The following is a 23793-nucleotide window of genomic DNA, read 5'->3' on the forward strand; positions in this document are numbered from 1 at the left end:
TTCAGCAAGCCTGTGTCTTTTGGTTGAAGCATTTAATCCATTCACATTTAAGGTAATTATTGATATGTATGTTCCTATGACCCTTTTCTTAATTGTTTTGGGTTTGTTTTTGTAGGTTCTTGTCTTCTGTTGTGTTTCCCACTTAGAGAAGTTCCTTTAGCATTTGTTGTAGAGCTGGTTTGGTGGGGCTGAATTCTCTTAGCTTTTGCTTGTCTGTAAAGCTTTTGATTGCTCCATCGAATCTGAATGAGATGCTTGCCGGGTAATCTTGGTTGTAGGTTCTTCCCTTTCATCACTTTAACTATATCATGCCACTCCCTTCTGGCTCGTAGAGTTTCTGCTGTGAAATCAGCTGTTAACCTTATGGGAGTTCCCTTATATGTTAAATGTCATTTTTCCCTTGTTGCTTTTAATAATTTTTCTTTGTCTTTAATTTTTCTCAGTTTGATTACTGTGTGTCTCAGTATGTTTCTCCTTGGGTTTATCCTGCCTGGGACTCTCTGCACTTCCTGGACTTGCGTGGCTATTTCCTTTCCCATGTTAGGGAGGTTTTTGACTATAATCTCTTCATATATTTTCTTGGGTCCTTTCTCTCTCTCGTCTCCTTCTGGGACTCCTATATTGTGAATGTTGGTGCGTTTAATGTTGTCCCAGAGGTCTCTTAGGCTGTCTTCATTTCTTTTCCTTCTTTTTCCTTTATTGTGTTCTGCAGCAGTGAATTCCACCATTCTGTCTTCCAGGTCACTTATCCATTCTTCTGCCTCAGTTGTTCTGCTCTTCATTCCTTCTACTGTATTTTTCATTTCAGTTACTGTATTGTTCATCTCTGTTTGTCTGTTCTTTAATTATTCTAGGTATTTGTTCTTTAATTCTTCTAGGTCTTTGTTAAACATTTCTTGCATCTTCTCGATCTTTGCCTCCATTCTTTTTCTGAGGTCCTGGATCATCTTCACTATCATTTTTCTGAATTCTTTTTCTGGAAGGTTGCCTATCTCTACTTCATTTAGTTGTTTTTCTGGGGTTTTATCTTGTTCCTTCATCTGGTACATAGCCCTCTGCCTTTTCATCTTGTCTTTCTGTGAATGTGGTTTTCATTCCACAGGCTGCAGAATTGTAGTTCTTCTTGAGTCTGCTGTCCGCCCTCTGGTGGATGAGGCTATGTCAGCCCACATTTTCTTTATCTATCAGTTGATGGACATTTGGGTTGCTTCCACTTTTTGGCTGTCGTGAATAGTGCTATCAATGTTCTTGTGCAGGGTTTTGTGTGTGGACATTTGTTTTCAACTCATTTGAGTGAATACTTAGGAGCACGATTGCTGGATTATATGTAAGATTATGTTTGCTTTGTAATTGCCAAGCTGTCTTCCATGGGGATGCACCATTTTGCATTCCCACCAGCAATGAAGGAGCATTTCTGTCGCTGCACATCCTTCCCGGCATTTGGTTTTGTCAGTGTTCTGGATTTTAGCCGTTCTGTTGAGTGTCAAGTGGCATCTCATTGGTTTAATTTGCACTTTTCTGACGTCCTGTGGTGATGAGCTTATTTGCCACCTGCCTATCTTCTTTGGTGAGGTGTCCAGTTCTTTTGCCCACTTTTTAAAATGTGTGTTTTTTCATTTTTGAGTTTTAATAGTTCTTTGTATGTTTTGGATACAAGCCATTTTTCAGTTATCTTTCTTGCAGATATTTTCTCCCAGTGCAGTTTGTCTTCTCATTCTTTTAACCTCTTCCCGTTTTTAAGTCATCTTTGCATTAATGAGTTGCAATAGGTCTTTATATATTCTAGATACAACCCCCTGATCAGGTATATGATTTGCATACCCATTCTGTGGGTTGTCTTTTATTTATGGTATTCTTTGCATGACACACATTTTTAATTTTGGTGGAGTCCAGTTTCTCTATTTTTTTGTCACTTGCGCTCTTGGCCTCATATCTGGAAGGCTTTGCAAACCATTAGACTTTAAAGATTAAAATATGCATGTGTTAATATGTATCCTTGCAGTCATATGTCCTGTGCCTTTAGTTTGATTTTGGGGAAGATGAGCAAGTTTGGTCAGATAGTATATGTTTTGGATTTACTTCGAACCTGTGACAGTTCAAACCTCCCCGATTTCTGGGGTGTTCTTGTTTCTTTGTTTTTTGTTTTTAATACTCCTAAACAGAGCTTGTGCAGAGGCCTGGGCACGAGGAGGGTACAAAGCTGAGAAGGAGGAGAGACAGCAGTGGGAGAGCAGAGAGCGGAAGAAGATCACAGACAGCATTGAGGCCTTGGCCGCAATCAAGCGCCAGGCTGAGGAGAGGAAACAGCAGAAAGCAACCCAAGAGCAAGGTGCATGCGTGAGACACAAGGAGGACCCCGAGCGCCGTTTAGATTAAAAATCTGGGCTGTTGAACTCACAGTCTTTCATCTCGGGGATTGGGGGTAGGGAGTGGGGACCATTTGTTCACGTACCTGCATATCCATCTGCCCTTGACCTCATGCAAGGACGGTGCTCAGGGCACCTTATTAAGTAGAAACCCCCTTCCTCCTCTTACACCCAGTAGAAAAGCCAGAGTCTCTATGTGTGCTTTTAAATGACATTTAGTGTTTTTCACCTAATTACAAAATGTGAATACGCTACACATAGAAAACATAGAAAGGCAAGAGTAATAACAGTATCATAGCAAGAACCACTCGGTATTCAGCGCGGGTATTTCCTGGCTTTTCCCCATGCATGTAACACGTTTTTTTTTTAATAGAAAAAATTGGCATAGCTATATTGCTTTCTTTTATATATATATAAATTTATTTATTTGATGAATTTATTTTTGGCCACATTGGGTCTTCGTTGCTGCACGCAGGCTTTCTCTAGTTGCGGTGAGCGGGGGCTACTCTTCTTGGCAGTGCACTGGCTTCTCATTGAGGTGGCTTCTCTTGTTGCGGAGCACGGGCTCTAGGCGCGTGGGCTCAGTAGCTGTGGCTCGCAGGCTCAGTAGCTGTGGCACGTGGGCTTTGTTGCTCTGCGGCATGTGGAATCTTCCCGGACCAGGGTTCGAACCCGTGTCCCCTGCGTTGGCAGGCGGACTCTAAACCACTGCACCACCAGGGAAGCCCCTGGCATAGCTGTATTGCTTTTTGCCTACTCTTTTGAATAAGCGTAATAGTATAGTCCCATAAAATAGATGTTCCCCTGTAGCATGGTTTTATTTCCCTCTTCCCAACTTTTAATTTTGATATTTTTCAAGTTTTAAGAAAAGCTTAAAGAATAGTTAAAATGAACAGCTGAGTTGTCTGTTTAGATCAGATGGTTGTTAATATTTTGGCACACACAGGCACACACACACACACACACACACACAGTCTTTCCTGTTCTGCTGACCCATTTGAAAGCAAAGGCAGACATCGTGGCCCTTAACCCCAAATACCTCAGCCTGCGTCTCCTAAGAGCCCCCTGCACAGTTCTCTAGTGGCTGTGTCCTGTGCCGGCCGTGCATGCGCTAGGCATCCCCCGGTGGACTTTCAGCCCGTGTATTTAGCACCTACACAGCACTCTGATGACCATCCCGGCAGTTCACTGCAGGTCCCCCTTGTCCTCCCAGGACGTTCCCAGCTCACTGTGGACTTCTGCTCAGGGGAGATGCTCGTGCCAGACAGCGCCGGGGACTCGGGGGCCAGTGTGGAAGGGGAGGAAGCGCCTGAAGAGGACAGAGAAAGGTGGCAGAAGACGGAGCTGTTTGTCAAGGAGAGCTTCGAGGCCAAGGATGAGCTACTCCCAGAAAAGTCAGAAGAGTCAAGTCTCCCGGAGGAACTGCCTGCGGAGGCTGACGGGGAGCCAGGAGGGGCGCTCCCTGCCGAGGCCCCGCCACCGAGCCCCGGAGCTGCCTGGGAAGGTAGGTGGTTGAGAACAACAGGGGTGTAGACGGGCCAGCACCCATCTGGGGGCCTCGGGTTTTCACTTCTGACTGCTGAGTCTGCGAGTTATCTAGAACCACAAGGGGAGCCAGGACTGCATTTCCAGTATCAGCTTCAACAGGGTGCAAAGAAATGGGTGAGACGCTAACAGTGTATTTTATCTAACTCGGTACCTCTAAAATATAATAATTTATATCCTCATAAAATTATTCATGAGATACTTTCCCTCTTTTGACACTAAGTCTTCAAAATCCAGCCTGTATATGCCACTTATAGCACATCTCAATTCACATGCTCGCTTTTGAATGGTTAAGGTGAAATGCAGCTCTATGAAAAGAAGCACGTTGTTCTGGGCTGCTTCACTTTTTCAATTGAAATGAATTAAAAGTAGATACAAATAAATAAAATTTAAAATCCAGCCCCTCAGGAGTACTGGCCACATGGCAGGTACATGGCCATAGCTTCCACAGTGGATCATGCTGATCTAGAAGGGACGCCCACTGGCAGGTTCTCGCCAAGTTCCTGGGGTCCCGCTAACAGATAAACCCAGGACTCGGCCCTGGGCACTGCCCATTACTGCTGTGTCTGTGCAGCCCTGGGAGACCCGAACCTTCTGTCCCCAGCCTGAGCAGGATCTGAGGTCCATCTGGGGAGGTCAGCTGGCCCGGCCCCCACTGTCTGGGAGAGACCTCGAAGTAACCCTAGTCTCTAGACTGCCAAGGGGGCAAAGGCCACACCCCAGGGCACCAGAGATGGGTGAATTATCTTTCCAGCTGAAGATAATGGCAGGGCAGACTATCCTCAAAGATTAACTGAACTGAGCTCTATTTTAATTATTCTTTTCAAAACCTTACTGGCCACTCCATACCCCCAAAAATTCAGTGCTCCATTATTCACTGGGGTTTACTACCCACCCCCCTTTTGTTCAGTAACATCTGAAAAATTTATCTTGGAGCCTTCAGTCTTTAACAAGATGTCTGTGGGAAACAGAAACACACCTTAGGAAGGAGGGGTGGTGTAGGGAGTGAGGTGACCTGTGACTGTGCTGACGTCCGTGGCCCAGGCCCCCATCAGGGATGCTGGAGCTCATGAAGTCCCCAGGGGTTCCAGCAGGTGAGGCAGCAGCAGTGGGCGGAGAGCAGGAAAGGAGCAGGAAACTGCGTGGGATCTAAACAGCCAGAGTCACAGAACAGGCTCCCGGGGAGGGGGACATGTCCCGCCCATCCCTCTGATGCCCTACTCACACTTGTCGGGTGGCTGCTGCGCAGCTCTTCTTCTGACTTTGCCATGAGGCTGCGGCTGGAATGCATCTATGAGAAGCGTGACTTGTCTTGATTTAATTTCCCTTGGGAGGCACTGAAGCCCTGCTTTCTATGGCTCCTGGCACCACTTTGCTGGATGGGATTGTAGACCCTCCAAGACCTGGTCACTCCCTGGTTTCTGGGAGAGAATTTCTACTAGACAAGGGTCACGTTTTCCCTCAAGCTTTCCACAGATGGCGATGTTACAGGTTTTATTATTTAAAAGGGGCGCTAATCATGTATTAAACACACGGGGAAGAGAGCATCCTCTGAACTACTGACGTAGGTGTTGGCACGTGTACTCTGAGATCCAGACACAAGGTTTTGCCTGCATCCGCACTCCCCCTCCGGTAAGTGTTTTGCCTTGAAGCCGCACCTAGCCTAGAAGCAGAGGTTTCCGTGAGTGAAACCATCAATTGGCTTCCGGAACGAAGGGCACGTTTAGCAAGGAGCTGGCAACCTGCGGCAGGTCAGAAGAGGGAAGCACAGCCAGATGTTTATCCAACATGTCAGCCAGGGCCCTGACTTCCAGCTTAGCCTCCCCAAATCCCACGATCAGGTCCTCTCACCATTAACCCACGTTACTGAGTTGGCACCTGGCGCTCAGAGAGGTGAAGTAACCTGCTCCACGTCACAGAGCAAGTGATAGTGGGGCTGAACTGAAGCCAGATCTGCTTGCAGAGACCAAGCTGGTCTCTACCTCGATTCACTGCCATCCCCCCCTGCTTTTAAGCCCCCACGGCCTTTGCTGCCCACCCCTGCCCCATAGTCCCCTCCCTACTGAGCTAAACCCTCTGGGTGTCCTGAGTCCCAAGAGGGGAGCTGGGCTGTCAGAACAAGGAGGTCCCTCTTCCACGCAAGTTACTCAACCCCAAGAAAAGCAAATCTAAATATAAAAGCCATCTGTTTAAAAAAAATCACTTTTCCATTTACCTTTCTTGCATGGCACACAGCCTTCCGAGTCACGAGGCCTAGTGAAGGATGCAGGAGATTAGGAGATAAACGGTACGAGCAGCTTTGCTGCGTTTCCTGGGCTCGTCCTCTCTCATCATGGAGTCAGGAACCAGGGAAGGCTGCCTGGGGACCGAGTCAGGGCTCGGAGGCTTGAATAGCTCCCCATCCCAATGCTGAGTCTAAATATCAGGACCAGGGGAAACGTGATGTGAGCGCATACGTCACGGAGACACGTTTCCCACCTCCATCTGATGACACTCGGTCCAGAGGAGCCTTAGCTTCCTTCCAGTGGTCACCAAAACGGTACAGAGGATGACACACGCGTTTCACTACAACACTCTGTGAACAGGCGAGGCAGCGAATTTTCTAGACAGACACCCTGAGGTCAAACCCAAGTCCAGCCCCTTAACCAGCTGGGACACCTCAGGCAAGCCACAAAACCTCTCGGAGCCCATTCTAGCCCCTGCGAAGTGGAAACAGTCTCTGCCGTGGCTCGCGTGAGGCAACGTAAGAAACACGCCCAACAACTAGTCTCTTCCCTGCCTCGCCTCTTCCCGGCACACAAAGCCTAAGCAGGTAGGTTTTAGCAAACAAAGGGACTTGGCAGCTGCCTGGACTAGAAGCTTCTGCTGGCTGGGAAGCTGGACGCCATGGTGCCACGAGCAGGACACAGGGGTCCGGGGGAAGGACTAACTGGAGGGGAAACCGACTACTGTAATTAGAAGCTGCGAAGCCACGGGCACAGCCAAGTGGAAGAGACCACGACAAACTGGGCCTGGGAGGTGGGCCTGGGATCGTCCACAGCAGCCCCGAAAGCCCCTGCCCACTTCCCTATATCATTCTTTTTTTTAACGTCTGTTTATCTAGTTTGCCTATTTTATTTATTTATTTTTGGCTGCTTTGGGTCTTTGTTGCTGCGCGCAGGCTTTCTCTAGTTGCGGCGAGCGGGGGCTACTCTTCGTTGCGGTGCGTGGGCTTCTCGTTGCAGTGGCTTCTCTTGTTGCAGAGCACAGGCTCTAGGCGCCCGGGCTTCAGTAGTTGTGGCACGCGGGTTCAGTAGCTGAGGCTCGCGGGCTCTAGAGCGCAGGCTCAGTAGTTGTGGCGCATGGGCTTAGTTGCTCTGCGGCATGTGGGACATTCCCGGACCAGGGCTCGAACCCGTGTCCCCTGCACTGGCAGGTGGATTCTTAACCACTGCGCCACCGGGGAAGTCCCCCTTGTTTCATTCTAAACGGGTGCCCCAATGTGGCTCTCGAGTCAAACTGGGCACGGCCAGTCCTCAGGGCGGACAGCGTGTCACGAGCAGAGCAGGGCCATTCATCTCTAATCATGGAGGCTGGAGAGGAAGCAGAGGGTAGGATAGGAGGGGCCTGGGGGAGGAAGACAAGCCCTGTCTGGACTCCACGTTCCACAGGCAACCCTGCGGCGACTTCACAGGTCTCCCTGACGCTCGTGCAGCAGGAGGGGCTGTGAAACTTGGCCTTTGGCACCACGGCCTTTCTTTCTTCATCTCCCGGCCCATCAATCATGCCTTTTCCAAGGTTCCTGCGCGTTCTTCACGGATTCCTGGCTGGTGCTTCCATCTCCAGGCTCCAGAAAGGGGGCAGCTGTCTCCCTTTCCTTTCAGACATAATCTTGTCCTAACCTGGAATGCTTGCAGCTCCTGTCACAGGGGCTGGAGGCTTTCAGACCCGCGGTTTTGTCCTTCCCCTTGGAATCGCCTTAACCTTGGGTTTGCCCGTCTGTCCACCATGTATAAAACTAACTCCAAGATTAATATAACTCTTTGTTGTTCCTTAGAATCAGCTCCCCAGACTGTGGCCACTGAAAGTGCATCAGGTACAGAGCTCTGTGGAGCTGAAGACTTGGAAGCCATCAGACTGGAGACGAAGGAGAAGCTCTTCATCGATGTACGTAACTGGTGCATCTGCAGAGAAGTATCTGCGGTACAGCCGGTATCAGATCAGACACAAAACTTCCAAATCCTCGCTGCCCAGTGTGGCCCTTGGGCCAGCAGGCATGGTCTCCCCTGAGGGCTGCTTAGAAGGCAGAAGCCCGGGCCCCACCCCAGACCCACTGCTCAGGACCTGCAGTTAATAAGCCCTCCCCCAGGGGGGTCCATGCCTGTGCACCTTCAAGACTGAGAAGTGACGGCCCAGATGAGCCCCCTTGAACGACGTCTACAGAACTCTTAACGTGTTTTCCCCAAAGGCGCTACACAGAAAGCAGGTCCGCCTGGCTGGCCACCCACAGAACTGTTGGGAAGGCTGCACTTGATCATCAGAGCCTTGCCCTCTGCGGGCAGCTGCCCGTCCTGGCTTGTCGCGGCTCCTGCTCCCCGGCCTGACTGCCCAGCGGCCCATCCCCTGGGGCTTGTTCGGTGAGGGGCCGCCTGACCTTGGGACTGATCCCGGCCCGGAGTACGGCCCTCCTCCCCGAAACCCTTCCGCTCTGATAACAGTCTGACATGCTGTGCCCACAGGAATGGGTCTCTGGGGACGTACACACTTTGCCATGACCCCCGGGAACGGTGCTTTGGTGGGGCAAGGGGTGGGGGCCGGTGCCCCCCACCTGTAGCCTCACACCCTGCTCGCCCGGAGAACGGCCCGCCTCTCTGCCCACGAGTGAGCTCCTTCCGTTCAAGCCGTGTGCGCAGCTTCGCCCGCCCCCGCCCGCTGCTTCCATAAACTCCTACACGGGTGTTTCATTCCCAACCTCACAATTTCACGTGGCTCAGTAAGTGTTCGACTAAGTACAGCCAATATTCAGAGTGGGTTTCTGGTTTTCTGGGCCTGCATATACATATGAAAAAACAAAAGTGGGCAATTCTTCCCTAACATTTGATTACTGACCGTATACAGGACCCCAACACTAAGCTAGTACTGACTGTCCTTCCTTTGTCCAGCACTATTTTAAACACATCTTGTTATCGATTGATTTAACCCTTCCAATAACTCTAAGACATAGGTACCATTGTCATCCCCATTTTACAGATGAGGAAATTGAGAAACAGAGAGGTTAAGCAACTTGCCCAAGGCTACACAGCCAGGCAATGATGAAGCAGGAGTAGCAACCCAGGCAGTGTGGCTCCAGAGCCCATGCATCTAACCACACACTGTGCCTGCCTCACACGCTGGACGGGGTGCTAGAGATGAAGATACCCCCAAACACAACACAAAACAGAAAAGCCCCCCTAGTTTGGGGGAGGTCCAAAATAGACTCGTTTTATGCCACAGTGTCCTAAGACAAATTTGTGTGTAGGACGTACGTTTCCCCCCAGATGAACTGGGCGAGTAACACCAAAGTGAAGTGGAGAAAGAGGTGGAAATTTTTGAAACATGCCACACCTTGCACATCTCTTTCACTGATCAGATCCAGGTACCTGGTGTTGCCTCGTGCGTGCGTTTCGAGCGTGCACGGGGCCTGAGTGGTCTGGGTCACTCCGCGGGCCCCTCCACACTCCGAGCACGTAGCGCAGGCTTGGTTGGCTGTGCGGCCACATCTGTCCCGGGGACCGGGCGTGGGGAGCGTGCCCTCCTGCTGACGGGGATCGTTTTCTCTTCCAGGACCTGCCTGACTTGGAAGACGTGGACGCAGGCGGACCTCCGGGAGACGAGCACAAGGTGACCTCTCACACCTTCCCAGCTTCCCTTCCAGCCCTGTCACTGACCAAGTATCTCGGAAAGTTGCATGCCCTTTGTGCTTTGTGCCTGAAGCCTTCTCACCTCACCTAAGGAAATGCGGCTGTTTACTGTTGCTCTCCTCTCTGAGGTTTCATAACTAGCCGCTTCAGTTTTTTTGAACAGATCTTTTATCACTGATTTTTAATAATCATGTTCTGTACATAATTATCTGAACATTTTTTCTATCCTTTTGATGTATCCGTATGTTCATCTAGTGAACGTCTATACCACAGCGACACACGGGCAGGGGAAGGGAGGGAGGAGAGCATAGAAGGCCCCACGGGGACCTCTCCCAAGGTGACCCGACCCTCCGCCCTCTGGCGGTACCGAGAGCCAGTGTGGGCCAGCCCCGGGGGCCCCAAGGAGAGGGAAGCCTAAGGTGTAATCTCAGGGCAGGAGCTCGTCATCGAAGGAGGGACACAGACACAGGGGACCACAGTTCCGTGGGGGCCTGACCTCCAAAGCACGACTAGGTGGCTGGGTGAAGCCGGAGCCCGTCAGAAGCCAAGGCTCACAGATGAACCGTTAAGGGACCCAGGAGGGTGTTGGTGCAGCAGGAACAGAGTGGGCGAGGGCCGTGCCACACGGAGACCTGACGAGGACCGGAGGGAGTGGAGACCTGGCTGCAGAGCTCACCACGGCCTCCAGGGCTCACAGACGGCTGCCAAGGAGTGTCCATCCTGAGGCCCGACTTTCAAGCAGCGAGTGCTGTGCTCCCTCGGGCCCACAGTGTGATAAATTTAAAAAGCCGAATTAGGGGCTTCCCTGGTGGCGCAGTGGCTGAGAGTCCGCCTGCCGATGCAGGGGACGCGGGTTCGTGCCCCGGTCCGGGAATATCCCACATGCCGCGGAGCGGCTGGGCCCGTGAGCCGTGGCCGCTGAGCCTGCGCGTCCGGAGCCTGTGCTCCGCAACGGGAGAGGCCACAACAGTGAGAGGCCCGCGTACCGCAGAAAAAAAAAAAAAAAAAAAAAAGCCGAATTAGCGTTGTGCATTTTAGAGACTATTGTGAAAACAGAAATGTTCAAATACATCTTTTTTCTTTTAACAGAAGATGTGCTTTCCAAAGATCACAGCCATCTCAAGCCTGAGTGACGACAGTGACCCTGAACTAGACTACACCTCACTCCCAGTGCTGGAAGACGCATCCACAGACACCCTTTCCAGTATATTCGCAGTCTCCAAGGACACCTCCAGGAAGGCCGAGACGGAGACGCCCTTTACAGGCATATTTAAAGCAGCAGCAGAGAGGGACCTGGCAACCCACAGGAGAGACACCAAGGCCCCTCGCCCGCTGATTCAGGAGCTGGACGACGACGAGCCTTCAAGGCAACCACCCTGGCCCCCAGCCTGCAAAAGGGAAGCCGCGCCAGCCCCGTGCAGTGAGGACAGGGATGGGGACCTGCTTCTGGCCTCCCCTCCAGGTACTGTCACCCAACTTTCAAGGCTACACGGGCCAAAAGCTTCTCAGGGGGAAATGGACTGTGGACCACCCAAACCCAGAGCGCATGGCCACCTGGGCCTTTGCCCTAGGGATCCCGTGTTCTCAGAGGGGGTCACTCACGACCTCTCCAGAGACCACGGAGATCGCTAGGGCATGTTCCTAAGTCGCCGGCCAGGGCCAAGGAGCTGCCAGACCGACCCCCCCAGCCCCCGACCTTCCCCATCCTTGGCCCTTCCAGACCAAGGCTGCTGAGGGAAGGAGGGGACCAGTGATACCGCAGCTGGGAATATGGGACGAAACGAGGGCGACAGCTGGCCGGAGGGTGTGGGTCGTCCACGTGAAGGCCCAGGACCGGATGAATGACCGTGAGATGGTGCTGGCCAGGAAGCGAGCTTCAGCAGGCGGGGACGGCACCACAGCGCCCGGCTGGGTGGGACCGGTAAAGCCACACCCTGCCGTGCCCGGCGGCCTGGCTTTGGGGCCTGTGCCCACGACCAGGGAGAGGCACTTGGGGGAAGCTGGCTAGTGCTTGCTGGTCACAGTGCACCGGGGGTAGCTCTGTGTTCGGCTTTGCGCCTCCGGGTATCCAACTCGGGGAGCCTGTTGAACGCAGACGACTCCCGCTGTAATCCACACTGGATGGCAGCCAGGCTGCTCGCTGAACACCAGCTTGCGTGGCTGCCCACGGCCTGCACGCGGGGAGGGATGAGGGCTGGCCGCACTCCCCAAGAACACAGAGTTACCCATTTCCTGGCTCTTTAGGAAACGGCCCTGAAGAGGATGAAGTGCGGTCTGAGATGCAGCCTGAGGAGTGCCCGGAGCCCCAGGCCAGAGAAGCCTGGGACGACGTTGAACTTGGCCTGGACTGAGCCCAAGGCAGCCCCTCTGCTCTTGGACTAACGGACAGGCCCTGGCCTGACCCCCCAGCAGGGCAGGTCACCCCCTTGGCTGGGCTCCCCTTCCCTTCAAAGAGTTGTGGTTACTGAGGGCGCGCAGGGCCCTGGACACGGATGGCACTGTGCTCCCGGCTCTCAAAGCCTAACACAACCCCAACCCCTGGTTATTTGCAGTATAAACCATGTTAACTGTAAACGTCTCCCTCGAGCACTGTAAACATTTTAGCACCCACACGAGTCCCTATGTTACTGGATTATTCGATGTCCAGTGAGTCACACGTGATTCACTTCATCAGGTACCCGAGACACGGACCATTCCTCTCTTCACGTGTGATCAGAAACCTAGGTCCCGCCCCAGGGCCCTGTGTCATTCCCAGGGGGTGTTTTCCCTGCAAGAGGGCAGACCCTTCACCGGGGCCACAGAGCTGCGGAGGAAGCGAACCTGACGCGCTGAATGTCGAAAGCCAAGTAAGGGGACGCAGCCCGGCCTGAGAAACTTGATCGTTCAAAACCAGGCTCAGCTGACAGGTTTATTCAACCCCTAAACGTGGGTCCAAAGTGCCTCCCTCTACAAAATGTCAGATGGCGCTAGAAACCGCTTAACACACACACACCTAACCACCAGCAGCTAGCTGCCAACGCCCAGCAGCGGAGCGCCCGCAGGCTGAGCAGCTCACTTCACCGTCACCCGCCGCGTCCCGGGGACCCGTGCGTGGCGGAGCCCTCGGCCGCCTGGAGCCCCTGCTTTCCAGCACAACACTGTCGGCTGGAGGGGATCCCGGTGACACTGACCTTCAGGACGGGGCCCCCAGGACTTCTCAACGTGCCCCTGGGAGAACGAGCTACAGGAGAAACGACTACCTTGTCGTCCTCCTTCCTCCAACGAGGATTCAAATCGCTTCTGAATGTCTCCCGCAGTCACGAAGGCCTTCGGAAAGCAGGAAGGTCTGCACCCTGGCGACTGTTCTCTTTATTTCCCGTTTCAGCCACAAAAGGCACAGCTTATCCGGGACAAAGGGCTCCCTGGAGGTGGGGGGCAGCTTCCCCGGGCCTCAGAAGCCCATGCGGGGCTTCTTCCCGTGTGGCTGAGAGCCGGAGTGGACGGCCGCCCGCTGCCGGGAAGGGGCGGCCCGGACGCTGGAGGTCTGGGAGGAAGGCACGGAGGCCCCCCCCGGGGCGGCCCCTCGGAGCGGCAGCCCAGCCATGTAGTCCCGGAGGGTCTGCTGCCGCTCCGAGGGGACGCCCCGGGCCCACGGCTCCTGGGTGGACTCCTGGGAGGGCGGGGTCACTGGGGGCTGAGGCCTGGCCTCGGGGAGTGTCCGCTCTGGGCTGGGAGGGGGGCTGGCAGCGTCTGAGAGGTCTAAGCGGCCGCTGAGTGAGGAGAAGGTGCTGGACAGTTGAGTCCGGCGCTTGTGCCGCTTGGGCTGTTTGCCGGGCCCCAAGCTGCTGCCCCGCCGCCTCTCCCACCAGGCCGCCGCCCGGCCCTCCCAGGCTGCCTCCAAGCGCTCGCTGAGCTCGTCCTCGGGGCCTGGCTCGGGGGCGGGGGCCCGCTCTTCCGTGGGGAGCAAGCCCAGGTCCCTCGGCTGCAGGACACGCCCTTTGGCCATGGCCGTGCGGAGACCCTCTGGCGCTTTGCCCTCTGCCTTCTGAGGCTCAAAGCAGCCCAGCAGGCGGCGGTGGGAGAAGGTAGGTGCAGCCCACACGGGGGGAGCCGGGGGCACCTCCAGCAGGGCCTTCAGCCACTGGCTGCAGGAGGCAGAGGCCTGGGGGGTCCAGGAAGCCGTGGGGGCAGGAGAGTCAGGCCCGGGGTCTGCCTGGAGGCGGAGGCGCTGGTGGAAGACGTCTCCAGCCGCCGAAAGTTGGAAGAGCGACAGCACCGGTGTGGCAGCGGCGGGTGGAATGGCGGCGGCCAGACCTGGAGGTGGAAGGACCGTCACCCCACGGCCCGGTGCGGGTGCGGCTCCTCAAACCCACTCCCCTGCCCCAGCGCACCTATGGCTGGTGCTGTCAGACGTTCCCGCAGCCGCCACTGACTCTTGGGCTCCAGCAGGGGGAAGGCAGAGAGGGAGTCGCTCCTGGAAGGGAGAGACTGGGGGGGCCCCGCCAGCCGGGGCGCGGAGGCCCCCTCTCCTGGAAGAGGGACAGACAGCTGAGGCCCTGCCCAGACCCGGCCCCGCCCGCCTCCCGCCCGCCCGCGCCTCACCTGCTATGTGCAGCACCTGCAGCTCCCCGCCCTGGCCCGCCAGGAGCAGCGGCCGCGGGAGGCCTGTGCGGGGCGGGGGCAGCAGCCGGGCCAGCAGGGGTGCGGAGGGGAGGCCGTGGTCCCACTTCAGCAGGGGCACCAAGGGGAGGCGCTCATCCAGCAGGTAGAGCGAGAACTAGGGGCCCAGCAAGAAGACAGAGGGGACGCGACTGAGGCGTGGGAGACAGGGACGGGACAGGTCCCCCGGGTGGCCCCCTCCGGGGCCCCGTGTGGCTCTCAGGGTAAGTCTCAGCACTCCGGGACCGGCCCCGACCGCCTCTGCAGCTTCAGCTGCCCAGCCCCGCACAGGAGGCACCCCCGAGCAGGTGGCACCGTCCCCTGTCCTGATGGCCTTACTGGGAGGAGGGCTCGCTCTCGAGAGAGAGAGAGAGAGGCTTTCACCCAGCCTCCCCCAACCTCACCTGACCCTGGCACAGACGCCCAAGACACACCCACTAACACCCAGGGTCCTGAGGGGGTGGGGTGGAGCCAGACCTCCTCTCCCCTTCCGGACACGGGGGACTGTCCAGCTCTGGCCACTGCCCCCACGCCCACGCCCTTCCCCCTTCCCCAGCAGCTGTCCAGGACCGTCTCCAGTGACCGCCTGCGACGGTGCAGGACGGAGAGGAGGGGAAGGTATCGCTCACCTGGGTGCAGATGAGGTGGAGCGTGGGGTGCAGACACTCGGGGCCGCAGTCCCCCAGGTACTGGGTGAGCAGGACCCGTTCCCCTTTCTGGCACGATGCTTCTGCCCCTCCACGGAAAAGCAGCAGACCACAGCCCGGCGGGCCCTGGGGGTCACGGCCCGGTCAGCCAGCCCACGGTCCGCCATCTGTGGTGCCACCTGCCGCAGCGGGCCCGGGGCTCGCTGGCCCTGCAGCTCATCACGCCCTCTTGGAGGAGGCCCCCCACCCCGCCCCCGCCATGGGGGGTGGAACCTGCCCCCTCACCTGAGTGTCCACCATCTTCACTCCGGTGCGATCACCCACAGTCAGCACTCGAGGGTGGGCGGTAAAGTCTGCCCAGCGCCAGGGACAGGGGTCCCGGAACACAAGGGTCTCGGGGTCCTTGTAGATTTGCTGCAGCCTTGGGGAGACAGGCCAGCCATGGTGGGGAGACCGGCTGACGGGGGGAGGCTGGGGTGACCTGGCCTGGGGTCCGGGACATGGGCCGGGTTCTGCGGGAGCCGTTGGTTGGGGTGGAGGGTTTTTATGGGGAAGGGGCGTTACCCGTCCTGGGGAGTCCACAGACAGATGGCTCCGGAACGGCTGCAGATGGCCAGCTCTCCAGGCAGGTGGGGGCTACAGGGCGCACACGTGATGAATGCCGGGCCACCCCCTTCCCCCACGCCATCTCCACGCACACCAGCCTCAGTGAGCCCCTCACCTGAGGCCGATCCCCGTGGCCCCCTTCCCGACCTGCAGCACCTGGAGAGGGGCCGGCTGCCCCTGCCCACTGACCTTCCAGAGGGCGCAGTGGTAGTCAGAGCGGACAGCCAGCAGAGCTGAGGGATGGGGGGGCTCGGGGTCAGAGTCAGGCAACCGGTCAGCGAGTGGACGGGGCAGCTGTCTATGGGCCTAACCTTCTCCCTGCACGGTGCGGGTCACCACCTGCCGGACAGGTCCCCGGAGCCGGATATGGCCAGGGCCTCCGAGAGCCCGGGGCTCGCCGCCTGGGGTCAGGATGACCTTCTGGAAGTCTGGGCACCTTGCTAAGGATAAGTTCATGCGTTATGGCCACTCAAGGCTCCCAACTTCCCACCTGTCCCTAGAGCACGCCCAGCGAGGGAGGATACACAGCCTGTCCAGGGCGCCTCCTGCAGGGTAGACCAGCTGCCCAGCCCTGGGCGTCCTGCCGGGCACCCAGGCCAGCGCGCCCCCGGTGAAGGCCTCGTCCAGGAGCAGCTGCTCCCACCGCAGGGCCAGCTCCTCATGTAGCAGCTCCCCCAGGAGGCTCGCCACCGACGTGCTGAGGATCGGGCCCCCAAGGATGGAGAACCGGCGCTGGCGTTGGCTGAGGTAAGCCCAGGGACAGCTGGGGGCGAGAGGAGGAGGGTCAGGCTGTGGGTGCTGGGGAGGAGGGCTGGGTACCATCCCGAGGGAGGCCAGGTGTAGCAGACACATTCTTAGTCACCCTAGAACTTCCTCCTCTGGGAAACCAGCCCGCCCGATTCCTGTGCTGCAGTCCCATGATCCAGGCCCGGCCACTTGGAGTCCGCCATCGCCCCGGCCACGGGGATCGGCTCACGATGGGCATGACGCCCAAGCCGAGCCGAGCCGACCGCGCCGTTCCCGGGACTTCTGCTGGTGCCTCAGGAAGGACACTAGCCCTTCCCCTGGGATCATAAACCATCTTGCTGCCACTTGCAAAGAGTCTGTCTAGGAATTAAGCCAAGCAGAGGCAGGAGGATGAGACAATAAAGAGGCAGAGCCCTATTAGCACGTGAGCACCTGGATGCAGCCATGCCGTAGTGCACGAACTTCCATTCTTTTTTCCCTTACGCTGCTCGTGCAGCCGGGAGCTCTGTATGGGGCAGCGTGGCTCATGACTGCACGGGGGGTGTGGAAGCAATTTGATGGAAACCAGCATCCAGGCCCTGGTTCCCTCCACAGCCCCACCACCAGCTAGGCATACCCATCCCGTCCTTTCTCACTAGCCACTTGCCCCCAGGGCTGGTGTCCACCGAGGTCCTGGAGTAGCCTCTTCACGCTGACCACTGTCTTCTTCTTCGAGCGGCTCTGTGTGGAAAGGCCTCGTCAAGCTCACACGCCCTAGGGCTTACCCCGACGGGAAGTGGGGAGCTCCCTCTCCTGGCTGGCCAGGGGTTACTGACCCGTGCTCCCTCCAGTTTGAAATTCTCCAGCATCAGCTTCCCCAGTGGTGCAAAGGCTATGTCCCCATGGTCCCACAAGAACCGGCTGAGCTGCAGGAGGAAAGGAGGCCAGGTCACTAGGCACAGCCCCGGCCACGTGGCACTGTCCACGGTGGGGCCGCTTACCTGCTCAGTAACGTCCAGCACGGCTCGGGGCTGTCTACGGAACTGGTAACCTCCCCGGAAAAGCAGCTCCTGGGCAGTCACGCCGGGGTCCCAGGGATCTGAGGGAAGAGTGAGGCTGCGGAAGGGCCCGGAAATGGAACCAGGTATCCTAGGTGCCCGGAGGTGCCAAGGGCACCTGCAGGGCAGGTGATTCTGCAGGGCAGAATCAGCAGGGAGAGGAAAGGCGTCGCGCGGGAGCTGGAGGAGAGGAGCAGCGGGGAGCAGCTTGGGAGGGGGCCCCAAGGCCGAGATCCTTACCGGGACCAGGAGGCAGCAAGGGCAGCGGCCCAGGGGTGTCCGGCTCCCAGAGCAGGCCCTTGGCCACGTGGGGCGCCGCGTTCTGAGGAAACACAACCGTGGCCATAACAGAACAGTGAGTGTGCGCTGGGCCAGGCGCTGTCACCCACTCTTGTCTTTTATTAACTAATTCAATCTTCCCAAGGCACCGGCCAAACTGGTACGACGGTCATCGTCACTTTAACGATGAAGAAAATGGAAGCACAGCGAGGCCGTCCCTTGTCCCAGGCAGCAGCCACTAAAGGGAAGGGCTGGGATTTGAACCCAGGCAGCCTGACTTTAGTCTGTGCTCTCGACCTCCAGGCTGCACAGGCTCTCGCAGGAGCCCCTGGCCTTTGAGTCTCACACTCAGGAGACCTTGTGGTCACTTACTTGGGACACCCACAGGCTGCTCCATCCCACTGCGGGGCTGGCCTGAGACGGCTCAGCTCCACACCTGGGGACGGAAGAGCAGCAGGCAGGCGAGCAAGGCTCCCGCAGGGGCGGATCTGATGTAAGCCCTTCCTTGTCAAGAGAGCCCCTCCTGCCCAGCGCCAGCGTCTCTTTTAAATTTCTCGCCCGCTTGCCTCTGCCGGGCGTAATCCTTAGCCAGCCTGTCTCCAAGTGGCAGCCAGATGGCTTAGGCTTCCGGAGAAAGGGCCGGCGTCCTTCGCGTCCCAGGAGATCTCCCCTCCCCTCCCCACCTCACCCCCACTGTACGGTTTCGGCATCGTTCTGGTTTCGCTCAGAGCTGTTCTCACTTTGTAATGATTTTATCCTTTGGTCTATTCACTTGTCTGTTCTCACTCAACCTAACCCTGTTCCACGGGGCAGGGAGCGCATCTGACTTACTCACTCTGGAGTCCCAGGGCCTGGTAAGGCACCTGGCACATAGCAGGGGCTGTTCAGTGAGTATCTGTTGAACGAATAGAGGAAGAAAACACGGGGGCCAAGAGCTCCCGCTCAGTACACCCTCTGCGGATGGCAGGGCATCCCAGGTCCCCAAAGGAGGGGATTCTGGCTCAGCCTGTGTCTTAGCAGATTTGTGCCAATGCCACCCCACCCTGCACTCCTGCCAACTGGTGTGAATGCCAGGATGGGGGGGCCAAGCGACGGCACCCACCCTGCAGCCACCAAGGCTCTCCCTGCCATCCTCACCTCAGAACCTTGGGGCAGGGACTCCGGCAGGGTCAGCGCGTCTCTCCAGCTGCACATGAAGGACACATCAGGGACATCACTCAGACCAAGGGGGCCAGTCGTAAACAACGAGGGCGGGAGGGAGCTGGGGAAGTCCATCCTGGAAAACAGGAACCACCCTGGCCTTCCTCAGAGACCTGAACCTGACAGCCACTTCCGAGGTTCCTGGAGGGTGAAGAGTGCCCTAAGAGGAGTACAATTTCTTTGGGGAAGCAGATAACAAAGAACAAATGACTATGTCGCCTAATGCCTGACAGGAACAGTAATAAGTGCTATGTTAAAACCAACCAACCAGCCAGGAGGGAGGGGATGGCGGTGGCCGAGGGGTGTGGTCTTAGCATCGGTAAGAAGGTGGCGCTCGGCATACCCTGAGCTAATGACAAGGCCGCTGGGAAGAGGGTACAGCAAGTGCAGAAGTTCTGGGGCAGGAAGTGCGTGAGAAACAACTGGGCAGCCATGGAACGAACTAGGAGGTGAGTGACGGGCCGAAGTCAGACAGGTGGCGAGGGGTCCGCTACCAGCATGCTCTTATGTGTTACATTATAATTACACGTTCATAGACTACACACCTCACACTCTACGCTACGCTCCCAAGACAAACTCAAGTTCCCCAAAGCCAGAGACGAGTCTTATCTGCCTGCCTTCCCACTGTCAAGTACAGTACCTTTCAAAAAAAGGAACTGACTGTGTGTTGAATAATAATAAACTTATGGCAAAGGGCTTTGGTAAATACAAAGTGCTCCTGAAGAATAAACAGCCATATCATCCCTCTTTTTTATTACCTGCACAGATAAGAGCAGTGCTCACTTACTGAGCGCCAGCATCTGCCAGACACGGCACTACGGGTTTTATTCTTCTGCCCCGATTATGGAGTTCAGGAAACTGAGGCTCGGGAAAGAGCAACTTGCCCGAGCCAACAGCCTGATCCCTGCCCTGATTCAAAATCCAAGTTCTGAACCACTACTCTCCCATGCATCCACAAGCAAACATCAGCCTTAGAGTCTCAGTAAGCAAAACCTTTTCCCCTCGGAACTGCAGCTGCATTGTATCCATTCAGTTTGTAACATCCATGTACCCTCGGCACCTGGCAAAGTGCCCACCACACAGTAAATGCCAGTAAATACTTGCCAACTGAATGAATGTGTGTTTCTTAGGGCATGTGTCAGCCTCTTTCTAACTGTGGTTTATAGGTACAGCCTTATTTCTTCTTCGAGACTGCTCTCCAGGGGCAGGAACTGTATCTGATTCATTTCTGAGTTCCTGGCATCTGGCTATTGCTGTCATCCTCTTCCGTAGCAGGAGAGGACAGTGGCGGGAATGCGTCTTTTCACTGCAAGACCCTTTCACGCTATCTCTCCGCTTAAAAGGAACACCATTGCCCTTCCTACCCACCTACAAAATCCTCCTCATCCTTCAGATTTTCAGCCAGGAAGCCTCTCCCAGTTCTCCCAATCCTATCCCACAACCCCTGCATCCCTCCTCCAGATCACGCATTGCAATGTGTGATTAGATATTTCAAAGTAAAGCTATTTAATTCCAAACTGCTCTAAGAGCCCCCATGGGGAAGAGACTTTTTCCCCAGTGCCTTGGTACTTACTACGTGGTAACAATCAGTACATAAAAACTGAAGGAACAGGGCTTCCCTGGTGGCGCAGTGGTTAAGGGTCCGCCTGCCAACGCAGGGGACACGGGTTCGAGCCCTGGTCCGGGAAGATCCCACATGCCATGGAGCAACTAAGCCCGTGGGCCACAAGTACTGAGTCCGTGCTCTAGAGCCCGTGAGCCACAACTACTGAAGCCCGCGCGCCTTGAGCCCGTGCTCCGCAACAAGAGAAGCCACCGCAATGAGAAGCCCACGCACCGCAACGAAGAGCAGCCCCCGCTCGCCGCAACTAGAGAAAAACCCGCGCGCAGCAACGAAGACCCAACGCAGCCAAAAATTAAACAAATGAATAAATAAATTTTAAAAATTAAAAAAAAAACAAAAACGGAAGGAACAAATCCAGGAATGAATGAAGGAGAGGAAAAAGGAACCAAACAGCCTCAAACAAACGCAGGCAGGCTGAAGGCGCTGGTGGAGCCCACGACCTCAGAGAAGCCCCGAGACAAGACAGCCTCGACTTCCCGCCCTCGCCCTGGGCTCTCCCGGCCCGTTTAGACCGCCAAGGCTGCAGAGTCAGTCGGGTCTGCATTCATGGAAGGCCGGGCACGACAAAAAGTCCGCCTGCAATGGGGTGGGAGAGGGGATCCGGGCGGCCCTTCCCCTCAGACATCTACTCGCCCACTCCCTCCCTATCCACCTCTTCCCACTCCACCTCCAGGCCCCAGAATTTCAACCCAACAGTAGCAGAGGTCTCGCATCAAGCGCCGTGTGCCAGACAGCTGTTGCTACCACGCTTTACATCGCTGGGATGCTCCCCACTCCATGAGCCAGCGGCTGCTAATACCCCACTTTGTAAAGCCTGGGCGACTTGTCCCAAAGCCACAAAGCTTGGGGCCCGAGCACTTGAGCAGAGAGACCTGCCTCTCCGTCCCGTCCGGGCGGCGCGCGCACTTACGTGGCCCCGGCCGTGCGGTGCTCGCCTGGGAAATGAACCTCCGCGTGACGCTCGCCTGACCCTCGTGCCACGAGGGAGCCCGAGAACGGCAACCTACATCCGGGGCCCTCGACAGGACCGCCCCACAACGGCGTCTACCCGTCTCTTGGGCTGGGCCGGAAGTGCTCCCTGGAAGGCAGGAAGTCCCGCCTCCCAGCCTGCCCTCACGAGCGCTCCGGAGCGCCACCTCCCGGGCGGAGGGGGAATGCGAGTGCAGGCGGCGCTGTGGGCAGTAGAAATCAAATGATGCCTTCAAATCCCATTAGTGAAGTCTAGGTTGACGGGCGTGCGAATCTCACCTCTGCTTAACTAACTTCCTACTTTACAGGATTGTTGCATTAATTCACTCAACAAACACTGAGCACCTATTATAAGCCAGGCACTTTATTAGTCAGTAGGAATCCTACTGACTGTCTTTATATCCTGTGAAGCAGGCTTTCCAAATAGTAGTACAGGTACTGCTGGGAATGCCTGAGGCTTTCCCAGTAGTCAGGCAAATACAGCTTTAGGCACTGGTTCCCACATTCTAGCATGCATCAGCATCAACTGGAGGGTGTGTTAAAACAGAGTTTTTGATTCAGTGAGTCCGGGGTGGGACCTGATAATTTGTATTCCTGAGTTCCCAGGTGATGCTGATACTGCTTGTCTGGGGGCCAAGCTTTAAGAGCTGCTGTGCGATCATAAATATTACCCTTATCCAGCCCAGTAGTTTTCAGACCTGAGCATGCATCAGAATCCCCTGGAGGGCTTGTTATAACCATTTGCTGGGCCACACCCCCAGCGTTTTCTGTTTCAGTAGGTCTGGGATGTGATCCAAGAATTTGCATTTCCTTTTTTTTTATTCAACTTTCTTTTCATTTAAATGAATTCCTCTTAGAATTTACTCCCAGAAAAAAACTTTCTCCTTACAAACGTTATGCTACTTCTTCTTCTTTTTAAGAATTCCACATATTACTTATTTTAAATTTAATTCCTTTTTTTTTAATTGGAGTAAAATTGCTTTACAATGTTGTGTTAGTTTCTGCTGTACAATGAAGCGAATCTGCGATATGTGTACCTATATCCTCTCCCTCTTGGACCTCCCTCCCACCCCCACCCCCATCCCACCCATCTAGGTGGTCACAGAGCACCGACCTGCACTCCCCGTGCTATACAGCAGGTTCCCACTAGCTATCTATTTTACACACGGTAGTGTATTTATGTCAAACCTAATCTCCCAATTCGTCCCACCCTCCCCTTCCCCCCCCAAAATTTGCATTTCTAATGCGTTTCCAGTGATGCTGATGCTGCTCGTCCAGGCACCACACTTTGAGAACCATCACTTTAAAGAGTCAATTTCCAAATCCTTGGCTTCCATCTGATGAGTGCCGACCAAGGGGGCTATTCCAAAAAGCAGAGTCCCTGCAGGGGAAAGTTCCCGTAAGACTAAGAAAAGCAGGCTCAGTAAGAAGTAGTGATGGAAGTGTTCAGGAGAGGGGCTGTTTATATATTATATTTTTTCAATTCTTTACTTATTATTTTTATTATCGTTATTATTATTTTTGGCTGCGCGGCATGCGGGATCTTAGTTCCCCAACCAGGGATCGAACCCATGTCCCCTGTAGTGGAAGCAGAGTCTTCACCGCTGGACCGCCGGGGAAGTCCCAGGGGCTGACAGTATTATGTTCGTTCATCTGAGTCCTGGTTACATGGCTCTGTGCCGTGTGTGAAAATGCATTGAACGGTCCGTGCACTTTTCTGCGTGTATGTTATACTTCAGTAAAGAATCGTTTTTAAAACGAAAAGGAAGAAAACTGCTGGCTGTAACACTTGATATTACTGAGACTTCCACCTGTAGGTCAGCCTTCTCAGCTACCTTAGAAATAGAATCCAGAAGTCCCTCTACCAGGGCAGGGATTCTTCTGTCTGCGTTGGTCAATGACGTATCCCAAACAGCTAGAAGATGCTTCATGCATATTTGAATCAATGGAAGAGGGCATGAATGAGATGGCTCCTCTGAGGAAGTATCAACACATTTACTTAAATTGAAAAAGCTAAGTCAGACTGTTTCTGATGAGAAGTAATTCCATTTTAGCTGGGTGCTTTGTCTATTAGAGTAAGCTTTGACGATTAAATCATTTGGAGAGTGTTTTTCATAAATGGAATAAGCTAAGTCTGCATCTCCGTGGTTTTGGTGAAAACATATTGGAAAGATGATTACAATACATAATAAACTAGAAATTGCACCTTTCGTAACTCCGTGTGACTAAATAATTGGGGGATACATAGTCTTGCAA

At 55.1% G+C, this 23793-nt stretch overlaps 2 protein-coding genes and 1 long non-coding RNA gene across 18 annotated transcripts in view; 1 reads left to right on the plus strand and 2 right to left on the minus strand.

Annotated features, from left to right (window-relative positions):
* DNAAF1 (dynein axonemal assembly factor 1) overlaps positions 1-12475 on the plus strand; it is a 20732-nt gene extending 8257 nt beyond the window's left edge. Inside the window, exons 2-7 of the mRNA XM_055078996.1 lie at positions 2163-2329; positions 3580-3870; positions 7948-8057; positions 9714-9770; positions 10880-11252; positions 12035-12475. Coding sequence (XP_054934971.1) covers positions 2163-2329; positions 3580-3870; positions 7948-8057; positions 9714-9770; positions 10880-11252; positions 12035-12141 — 1105 coding nt within the window. The 3' untranslated portion in view covers positions 12142-12475. The remainder of the gene's footprint in view (positions 1-2162; positions 2330-3579; positions 3871-7947; positions 8058-9713; positions 9771-10879; positions 11253-12034) is intronic.
* Positions 2785-10876, minus strand: LOC114484044 (uncharacterized). Of its 3 annotated transcripts, none has more exons than XR_003676528.2 (4): positions 9530-10876; positions 6127-6326; positions 4891-5653; positions 2785-3675 (listed from the first exon to the last, which is right to left on the minus strand). It is a non-coding gene; the product is annotated as an uncharacterized lncRNA (long non-coding RNA). The 3 variants fall into 3 exon arrangements; XR_008615520.1 differs by having other exon boundaries at positions 2785-3047; positions 3406-3675; positions 6127-10876; XR_008615519.1 differs by having other exon boundaries at positions 6127-10876.
* Positions 12476-12627: 152 nt separating the features above from the next.
* TAF1C (TATA-box binding protein associated factor, RNA polymerase I subunit C) lies at positions 12628-21620 on the minus strand. 14 transcript variants are annotated; one of them, XM_028477888.2, is made up of 15 exons: positions 19213-21466; positions 18882-19122; positions 17706-17787; positions 17409-17506; positions 17244-17333; positions 17075-17148; positions 16206-16444; positions 15993-16109; positions 15797-15914; positions 15640-15711; positions 15361-15496; positions 15058-15201; positions 14372-14546; positions 14161-14298; positions 12628-14083 (listed from the first exon to the last, which is right to left on the minus strand). In XM_028477888.2, the coding sequence occupies exons 2-15, from the start codon at positions 19017-19019 to the stop codon at positions 13221-13223; spliced, it is 2484 nt and encodes an 827-aa protein (XP_028333689.1). In that variant the 5' UTR covers positions 19020-19122; positions 19213-21466; the 3' UTR covers positions 12628-13220. The 14 variants fall into 14 exon arrangements, with proteins under 14 accessions (XP_028333689.1, XP_054934968.1, XP_054934967.1 ...); XM_028477890.2 differs by lacking the exon at positions 19213-21466 and adding an exon at positions 21479-21607 and having other exon boundaries at positions 12673-14083; positions 15361-15711; positions 15871-15914; positions 18882-18930; XM_055078993.1 differs by lacking the exon at positions 19213-21466 and adding an exon at positions 21479-21620 and having other exon boundaries at positions 15361-15711; positions 15871-15914; positions 17244-17506; positions 18882-19020.
* Positions 21621-23793: the final 2173 nt, after the last annotated feature.

Source organism: Physeter macrocephalus, chromosome 17 (assembly GCF_002837175.3).
Source record: "Physeter macrocephalus isolate SW-GA chromosome 17, ASM283717v5, whole genome shotgun sequence".
Taxonomy (NCBI): domain Eukaryota; kingdom Metazoa; phylum Chordata; class Mammalia; order Artiodactyla; family Physeteridae; genus Physeter; species Physeter macrocephalus.